General features: G+C 45.1%; 2 protein-coding genes across 2 annotated transcripts in view; both read right to left on the bottom strand.

The window, feature by feature from the left end:
* Nucleotides 1-925, bottom strand: part of LOC146237349 (uncharacterized) — a 3338-nt gene extending 2413 nt beyond the window's left edge. The window contains exons 1-2 of the mRNA XM_084685212.1: nucleotides 817-925; nucleotides 283-606 (exon numbers count right to left, since the gene is read on the bottom strand). Of these exons, the coding sequence (XP_084541338.1) occupies nucleotides 283-606; nucleotides 817-856 (364 nt within the window). The 5' untranslated portion in view covers nucleotides 857-925. The remainder of the gene's footprint in view (nucleotides 1-282; nucleotides 607-816) is intronic.
* Nucleotides 926-1351: 426 nt separating this feature from the next.
* LOC146237348 (uncharacterized) lies at nucleotides 1352-5146 on the bottom strand. The gene is made up of 5 exons (XM_084685215.1): nucleotides 4967-5146; nucleotides 4437-4775; nucleotides 3910-4122; nucleotides 2864-3018; nucleotides 1352-2017 (listed from the first exon to the last, which is right to left on the bottom strand). Exons 1-5 carry the CDS (start codon nucleotides 5004-5006, stop codon nucleotides 1607-1609), a joined length of 1158 nt encoding a protein of 385 aa, XP_084541341.1. The 5' UTR covers nucleotides 5007-5146; the 3' UTR covers nucleotides 1352-1606.
* Between the last annotated feature and the right edge of the window lie 4494 nt (nucleotides 5147-9640).

Genomic DNA, 9640 nt, shown 5'->3' with positions numbered 1-9640 from the left:
CGCAGATGCAGTGTGATAACTGTAACAAGACTTTTTTGGTCGTTCAATATAAACATGGCAAGTTTAGTGATTGTTTGGACAAACAAACAAACAAACAAACAAACAAACAAAAAACTATCTTTTTTGTTTGTTTTTCTAGTAGTACTCCTCTTCCTATTACTACTGAAAATAATAATAATAATAATAATAACTATGCTATCCTAAGAATAATCATAGAATCATCAAGGTATTTTGACTGCATATGAAAGTCTCATTACAGTAAATCAGTATTTTATAACTCACCATCCAGAACCTGAAGCTGTATATTAATGTAAGTATCATATCCTGTTCTGTCCACTCCACACCAGTACCTCCCTGAGTCAGCCTTCTGCAGCTGAGAGAAGGTCACAGTGAAGTCTCCAGATCCTGAGTCCTTCAGAGAGATTCTACCCTCCTTTGCTGTTCCGCCTGCTGTAACCGTTACTATGATGTCATGGTCGTGTGTGCATGGATCCCTGCAGAGGTACTTGTTGTTGCTCCGGGCGTTACCGTGGGAACATGTGAAGGAGACATTGCTGCCCTCTGACCTCTTAACTGAGATGATCTCTGCCTCCAGAAAACACACTGCTGCTGGAACAGGAAGGACTGGAATTAGGAGAGAGACAGGGGGGCCGGATGGACAGACAAGTACAAAGGGACAGACAGGTAGGCTGGCAGACAGACAGGTCTCACCAGGCAGATAGACAGAGATAGACCGCAGACATGTACAGACAGTCTGATGGGCAGGTAGACAGACAGGAAGAGACAGACAGACGTGTACAGATAGACAGGACTCACCAGAGAGCAGACAGCAGGACACAACCAGGAGGGTTTTCATCCTGACTAGTTAGTTACTCCAACCCATTAGTTAGTTAGATGTTGCTATAGTTCGTCCAACTGATGTTTGAGAATCTATAAGTGATCAGAACTTTCTTGCACTGTTCCTTAATACTCTCTCTTCATTTATGACACCTCCCTCTCTCTCTCTTCCTCCTTTCTCTCTCTCTCTCTCTCTCTCTCTCTCTCTCTCTCTCTCTCTCTCTCTCTCTCTCTCTCTCTCTCTCTCTCTCTCTCTCTCTCTCTCTCTCTCTCTCTCTCTCTCTCTCTCTCTCTCTTTCTCTCCCTCTCTCTCTCTCTCTCTCTCTTTCTCTCTCTCTCTCTGTGTCTTTGCCCCTCCCTTTCTCTGTCTCTGTTTCTGAGAATACACACAGCGACTCACACCTCGGCACCCCTAGACCTCAGAGCTGTGAGTCGCTCTCGACATGTGTGACCACCACAGTGTTCTCCTCTCACTTCTGAAACTGACTCTGAGCAACAAACACACACATTTAAATTTAGTCACACACATTTATTTATTAACAACCAACCATAAATACAGACCATGTTGATAAGAGTTTACCTTGAATACAATTGTATTTGCTTGTCTACAACGTGCCACATACTTTTCAAATGTGAGGTTGTTTATGTGAAGTGACCTCTGCAGCAAGTTCTCCAGCTGCAGAGTCCAGGACCTGGTCAGATCAACTGAACTTCAACCTGTTCTGTGGTGTTGTAACGCTGTGAGAGTCTCTGGTGTGTCTCAGTCACCCTACCCTGAGGAGGGCTGCAGGTCTTCAGGTAACTGGGCCATAGAATACACCAGATCTTCTGGAGTTCTGTTTGCTGAGGTCACAGTGGGAGGAGCTGGGAGGATTCTAGAATCTCTGTGTGTCACAGTGGAGTAGATGACAGTGGCGGGACCATCTGGGGAGATTCCCACAGTGGAGCAGCTGGGATTGATAGCGTCTTTGGGGAAGATCACAGTAGAATAGCTTGGTTCTTTAGCAAAGCTAACGTTGGCATACAAGTCATTGAGGATGCTAGCAGAGCAGCTAGCAGAGCAGCTAGCAGGCCTCGCAGATGAAGAGGCGACACTAGAGGCACCAGCAGGGAGAGAGTCTGTCTGTCTGTCCTCCTCTCTGATCTCATTGTACACACAGTCACCCTGGAGACAGTCACCCTGGAGACAACAATAAGAGTGTTTAGAAGGTGTTGATCTGTTGTAATTGTTCATTATTATGACAGCATTATTATGATAATTTTCTTATGATTATACATATTATTATTACTATGATCAACATGATATCAGATCCATCCCAGCTGTCACGTGTCGTAGCAAGTCTGACCACTAGAGAGAGCTCAACCCCCAAACTTTCATCCCACAGGGAACCCTGTCTAGTCTACGACCCAGAACCACCCCCTCCACTGTACCCTGGACAGCTGATCTGACTGCTAGCTGTGAACCACCCCCTCCACTGTACCCTGGACAGCTGATCTGACTGCTAGCTGTGAACCACCCCCTCCACTGTACCCTGGACAGCTGATCTGACTGCTAGCTGTGAACCACCCCCTCCACTGTACCTTGGACAGCTGATCTGACTGCTAGCTGTGAACCACCCCCTCCACTGTACCCTGGACAGCTGATCTGACTGCTAGCTGTGAACCACCCCCTCCACTGTACCCTGGACAGCTGATCTGACTGCTAGCTGTGAACCACCCCCTCCACTGTTCCCTGGACAGCTGATCTGACTGCTAGCTGTGAACCACCCCCTCCACTGTACCCTGGACAGCTGATCTGACTGCTAGCTGTGAGCAAGATGGCCGACGTCCCACCTCACACTTCCATCAGCACCATCTTGCTTACACTCATCCTGCTCAGCTAGATCTGTGCTACATCCAGTGCTTTGCTGTGGGGGTGAGGACAGCTGAGAGGCTGCACAGTGTGAAGGTGTGTATTTACATGTGCACTGTGTGTGTGTGTTCATGTGTAGAGCTAGGTCCTGGTGCAGGGTTGGAACCCTCTCACCTGTCCTGCAGCATGGTTGTCGAGGGCCAGGCAGTCAGAGAGCTCTGGTGACTTCCTGTTTCCTGCTCTCCACTTCCTGTAGAACACCAGCAGGGCCAGGGCCAACACGGTCACCGTGACGACCAGGCCCACGCCGGCATAGACCACCAATATACCTGATGAGAGAGACAGAGACAGAGACAGAGACAGAGACAGAGAGAGAGAGAGAGACAGAGACAGAGACAGAGACAGAGACAGAGACAGAGACAGAGACAGACAGACAGACAGAGAGAGAGAGAGAGAGAGAGAGAGAGACAGAGACAGAGAGAGAGAGAGAGAGAGAGAGAGAGAGAGAGAATTTGAGAAAGAACAGGAAATAGCACAGTGTTTCAGTGTCGGATGTTGAAAGTAACAAACTCTGAAAATGATCATCACTGTAATATCACTTCCTGTGGGGCTGTGGTGAACATTATTCTTATTGTTGAAACCAGAAAGCTGCCAAAATATGAACTATTTCACTAAACCTCCATAAACCGAGGAACTACTGTGTACGAATCCACCTCAATAAGTATATCCAAAAGTTATGCTATCATTAACAGCAACATTACAATTGACTATAAATTTATTGTATTGATTGTAAATTTAAATACGTTTTACAGAGGGATTATTACTACCTTGCGGTTAGAGTTTCAATATGCATTGGAGAGACCTATTTTAAATAGATATTTGCGCTTTATTTGTAAATGTATACTGTTGCTTTAAGAAAGTTTGGTCTTGGTGCCGCAGAAGACTGTAGAGTTTATTTCTAGTTGGAGCCATACGACGCAGTATCATCACAGGCAGTTAGTGTTTCGTTTGCATACTTAAGTTATACGGTTATTTTGTAAGGTCTTTGGATTCCATGTCTGTAAAAAACAATATCGTTTAACACCTTTTTTATGACGTTGTTCTGTAAAGGTATAAAGTAGCGAGTGAGCTATAGCCGCTGCTTAAGCTAGCTAACCAGCTTGGTAATCACTCTTTATAACTAACTTAATGGAGGCAAACACGTTATAGCAGATTTTTACCCCATTCAGGTGATGTATTTTCCAGGTCCTTAGTGGTCAGAGACGTTATAGGGAAGTTAACAGACGTTGCACGGCGGTTAGAGGACGTTGTAGGAAGGTTAGATGATGTTGTAGGAAAGTTAGATGATGTTGTAGGGAGGTTAGATGATGTTGTAGGAAGGTTAGATGACGGTGTTACAGGTCTGGGTTTCACAGTGGAGGGTCTTGGTGTAGCTGTGTGATGGAGAGAAGGGTGGTAGAGGTCAAAAAGTGACTTTTGGACACATTTCTTTGCTTTGTTTTTAACAATCAATCCAATGCACATTTTGATAAAGATCATTTAAATGGTTATTTATACTTAATTTTCTAATGCCAATAAAGCACTACAGACACAAAAACCATATTAACAATAAACATGATTTCAGAGAACTATATATCGATGTTGTCTGACTTCCTCTGTTACAGGAAGTGAGCAGGGCTGAAATAACCACACATTCAATGTTTCATCACTGAGGTCTACATGAGTGAGGAGGTGGAGGTGAACTCACCCTTCCTCACTGTCAGCTTCACCTCCTGGAGGACGTCTGGTCCATATCTTCTGACTCCACACTGGTACCTCCCTGAGTCTGACTTCTTCAATCCAGAGATGGTCACAGTGAAGGTACCATCTCTAAAGTCATGGATCTCATATCTTCCTTTCTGTACATAGTTATTACCCCCCTTAGTCTGCACTAGAATGTCACTGTCGTAGGGACATCCACCCTTACAGAAGTACTTATCATTATCTTTGATGGACAGCCATGTATTGCCCGTAGTGCACCTGATCACAACCTGTCCTCCTTCCTCCCCAAACGCCTGGATCACTGCTGACACCTCCACACACACAGCTGTCAATCACACACACACACACCCACACACACACACACACACACACACACAGTTGTCATCTCAAACACTCAGTACAGAAACCTGCATCAACACAAGATATTGACCAGACAGACAGACAGACAGACAGACAGACAGACAGACAGACAGACAGACAGACAGACAGACAGACAGACAGACAGACAGGACTCACCAGAGAGCAGACAGCAGGACACAACCAGGAGGGTTTTCATTCTGACTAGTTGGTTACTCCAACCCACTAGTCAGCAGTTGCTATAGTTACTGCCAGCTGAACCCTCTCAACAACAAGCAGTCTGTCCAGCTGGAGTTCTCAGTTCAGTTTTTAAGTGATTGAAACTTCCTCTCAAGTTCTGGTTTCTCAAGACCCTCTCTTCCTTTAAGACACCTCCCTCCCTTCATCTCCTTGCTCCTCACCTACCCCTCCCTCTCCCCCCTCTCTCTCTCTCTCTCTCTCTCTCTCTCTGGGGTTTTACAGTAACATTGTTGAGGCAACAAGTGACATCATCAACTGCCTTCCTCCTCATTGGCCGTGTTTTCTGACAGTCAGTCTGATGATGATGTCAGTCAAGTGTACAGCAGAGATGCTAGATAGCAACTTCCCTAAATATGAACCACAAGAGAACAGCTGGCTGTGTGTGGTTAGCTACATGTGATAACTGCAGGGTCAACTCTCTTTACTACTGACGCACAAATACACGTCTGATCAACAGTCTAACAGGCATAGTTTTTTTTACTTTAATCCAATTTACAAACAGTTAATTTATGAGTTATGAAATCCTTATTACCTAATATATTGTTAGGCTAATATGTCAAAACAGTAAACGCAGTAAACAGTACAAGCAGTAGTCTACAGCTGCTGAATGTTAGCACAGCTACATAGCCTATCTTTAATTTCTTTATACCAGTCTGTTTGAAACGATCTAAAACATGTTGTCCCTTTTGCTGCAGTCGATCAGCAATCGAGCATGGGCGTATCTAGCCCTATTTTGGGGGGCTCCAGCCCCCCCCCCCCCCCACCATTTAGATTTTTTTTTTTAATCAAAATTTGTTAATTTGTTTTCCTAAAACCCACTAGAGGACACTATTTAAAAGGATATTTTCAAACATTTCTTCTGGGGGAACCCCTTAGTTTTGCTGGGTCACAAGAAAAATGATAGTTTTTATCTAAGGGTTTAGCCTCCCCGAAAGTGGGAACCTAGATTCGCCCCAGATTACAATTTGTAATCATCGGATTATTCTTACAACGTAGCCAGTGTTATGACGTTAGCTGCGCAAATGTCCAGTAATATCTCGATTTTAATTGGTCCTTTTTTATACGTAACGTAACGTATACTATTACTGGCATAACATATTTGTGTGCAAAGCCACAGAAGAGTTGTGCCTTTCCATGTTGAAGAATAAAGGGTTGATTTTTTTGCTTGTCGTCCGCAATGCATGGACACTAAAAGCACCGCTTATTCTACAATTTTTTTGTATTTGATTATGTGTAACTGCTACATTTGTCATCGTAACGTCTAAACAATTGGAAGTACATACATATTGCATGTATAAATCACAAGTATAATCTGTAAAAATACAAGTTTATTAAATAAAATTGTTGTTGTTGTTCACAATGTGTACTTCTTGTTTTGGCTACCCACAATGCTTTGGGGCTATCTTGTTGTTATTATCAGTGACCTATGCGCTTTGTAAAGCTCTCTCTTGGAAGTTGCTTTGGATAAAGGTGTCTGCTAAATGTATAAATGTAAATGATTTAATAAACATTTTTACGTTTGAATTTTGGCAGGGTAGGCAGTACCTGACTGCACGTCACTGGTGTAAGAATCACAATAGTGAAGTTAGTTTAAATTAAGCTCTTTCATGCATCCACACTCACACACATACACACAAACATATGCACACACACACACACACATGTACACAAACACACATTCACACTAGAGAACCGCCCTTCCTGCTGTCTCTAGTACCTAATGTCTTCTTCACAGCAGAGAAGTAAACACGGTCATTTCCTGTGTGTGTGTGTGTGTGTGTGTATCTCATTATCAGTTTATGTATTTGTGTGATCATTTGTGTGTTTTCACATCAGTGTGTGTGTCTTGTACAGCATTGTGTCTGTGCATGTGTGTGGGAGCGTGTGACTAAGTCTATACTTGTGCGTGGTTATGTGTGTGTGTGTGTGTGTGTGTGTGTATGTGTGTGTGTGTGTGTGTGTGTGTGTGTGTGGTGTAAAAGAACATTGTGTTTACTGACGTTTACTCCATAAATATAATAAGACACACACACACACACATCTTGCCGGGTGATGGGAATGATTAATCCAACGCCTCTGTGATTACCATAATGACCATCTCCCATAGCACCTTACATCTCATAATGACCATCTCCTATAGCAGCAAGCCTGTGTAACTGCAGAGAGCTATGGTTACCTTCCAGCCACTCTCTTTCTTTAAGGAGAGTCGAGGCTGGATAAGAGAGAGAAGGAGCTTTGAGAGATTGTACCCCCATCCAAACTTACCCCCATCCAAACCTACCCCCATCCAACCCTACCCCCATCCAAACCTACCCCCGTCCAAACCTACCCCCATCCAAACCTACCTTCATCCAAACTTACCCCCATCCAAACCTACCCCCATCCAACCCTACCCCCATCCAAACCTACCCCCATCCAAACCTACCCCCATCCAAACCTACCTTCATCCAAACCTACCTTCATCCAAACCTACCTTCATCCAAACCTACCCCCATCCAACCCTACCCCCATCCAAACCTACCCCCATCCAAACCTACCTTCATCCAAACCTACCTTCATCCAAACCTACCTTCATCCAAACCTACCCCCATCCAAACCTACCTTCATCCAAACCTACCCCCATCCAAACCTACCCCCATCCAAACCTACCTTCATCCAAACTTACCCTCATCCAAACCTACCCTCACCCAAACATACCCCCATCCAAACCTACCCCCATCCAAATCTACCTTCATCCAGACCTCCATTCATACATGTAGCCTATACTTTCCTTCATATATGAAAAAAACAGCACTCACACACACACTCACTCTTTCATCAAGGCAAGTGAAGTGTCTCCCCCTGCTGGTAATTTTGATAAGTACAGACACCTGCAGACAGGAGATAGAGAGAGAAAGAGAGAGAGACAGAGAGAGAGAGAGAGAGAGAGACAGAGAGGGGGAGAGAGAGAGAGAGTGATTGTGAGTGGCTGTAAGCGAGTAAGAGAATCTTAATCTTCTAATGGTCCATAGATAGGAACCATTGGCCAATCAGAAAACAGCACACTGACTATCACCCTCACTCAAGAAGACCTTCAGGGACACCAGCTGTGTGTGTGTGTGTGTGTGTGTGGGGGGGGGTGTCTGTGTGTGTGTGTGTGTGTGGGGGGGGGGGGGTGTCTGTGTGTGTGTGTGTGTGTGTGTGTGTGTGTGTGTGTCCTGCTGCCGTCTCTAAGCCTGTGGACAGATGAGTGAGACAGCTCAGGTTCAGAGGCCGCAGGGAGATTGAATTGCGTTTTTCATAAAGACCTGCAGCAACGAGAGAAGTGGAATGTGTATGTGTGTGTGTGGTTGTGTGTTTGTGGTATTGTGGGATATTGTGTGGGTGTGTTTGTGATATTTAGCTCTCTCTGTCTCTCTCTCTTTCTGTCTCTGTCTCTCTCTTTCTGTCTCTGTCTCTCTCTCTCTCTTGCTGTCTCTCTCTCTCTTGCTGTCTCTCTCCCTCTCTCTCTCTCTATCTCTCTCTCTCTACCGTATCTGACGCTCACAAGTTAACTTATAGATCATCGCTCTCTCTGCTCTTTCGCTTTGTTAGTATTCAAAGCCTCGCGCATCCATCTCCAGAGATCGCGGAGATGTACCAAGCGTCCCTGTGACGTCAGCTAAGAAGCGGGAGGGCGAAAAAAAACAGCACTTCTTTCCTTGTTGAGCACCGGCGCAGTCAGAGCTTCGGTCACTGCTCTTTTCGACACCGGATACCGCCCGGCGCATGCCACCGTGTCTCGCTCTCTGCGGTCACGACAGAACAACACGGGTTCAAACGAAAACAAGGTTTTGGGGGTTGTGACCCGGACAGTCTGCTCTCTCAATTACAACTGAGAGGAAAATGGAAATAATGCAGTAATTATTATTTTTTGTTTGTTTTGGCCTATTTTTGCATTTCTCTCCGTCTCAGCTGGGATGAAGCGTGCTGTCCCGCAGATTGTACGTGCGCCCGTGCGGGCCGGTAGGAGATGAGCGGCGGTGAGGGGATATCGGGGGACGAGAGAGGAGATCTACACGCTCAAGGTAAAGCGCTTCCCAGTAGATGTCCCGGGGGTAGGGAACGGTAGGCTCCGGTCAGAGATCCTCTCTCTGTGTCTGTATTTCTCTCATAATGCTTTTGTTGACTTTTTTAGACCCAAAAGTGTTGTTTTATTGTGGTCTGGTCTGGTTTCATTGCATTGATACGCACGCGCCTCAAGATTCAACTTTACGCATCGCGTTTATTTGAGCAGTTTTTCTATTTAAAATATTAATGTTCATTGGTGAACATACCTAATGAAAGGAAGAATAGAAAACGATGTTTGCGTCATCAGATCTTACATGCGTAAAATCCACTTGCAACTAGAAACCTCGACGGTTGTCTTATGTGCTCGTGACAGTCGTAAAACCATCTGTTCTTCCTCTGTACTTTCGTCTGCTATCCCGCTTTTAGACATTATGTAAGTTTGTGTCCGTGCTTGTGTCCATATGCATGTGTCCGTGTGTGTGTGTGTGTCCGTGTGTGTGTGTCCGTGTGTGTGTGTGTCCGTGTGTGTGTGCTGGGTTCCCATCAGATACTTTTGCGCCCTCA

Source organism: Hypomesus nipponensis, chromosome 21, assembly GCF_054491055.1.
Source record: "Hypomesus nipponensis isolate SF chromosome 21, ASM5449105v1, whole genome shotgun sequence".
Lineage (NCBI taxonomy): Eukaryota > Metazoa > Chordata > Actinopteri > Osmeriformes > Osmeridae > Hypomesus > Hypomesus nipponensis.
Note: the sequence above shows the minus strand (reverse complement) of the source record. Positions and strands in the feature narration are given on the sequence as shown.

What these genes read in the sequence shown, in the direction of transcription:
- LOC146237348 (XM_084685215.1), bottom strand. Translation starts at nt 5,006, where the DNA reads ATGAAAACCCTCCTGGTTGTGTCCTGCTGTCTGCTCTCTG. An exon ending in GAAGCTGACAGTGAGGAAGG is followed by an intron (nt 4,123 to 4,436) that starts GTGAGTTCACCT and finishes TCCATCACACAG; the next exon opens with CTACACCAAGACCCTCCACT. An exon ending in ACAACCATGCTGCAGGACAG is followed by an intron (nt 2,018 to 2,863) that starts GTGAGAGGGTTC and finishes TGTTGTCTCCAG; the next exon opens with GGTGACTGTCTCCAGGGTGA.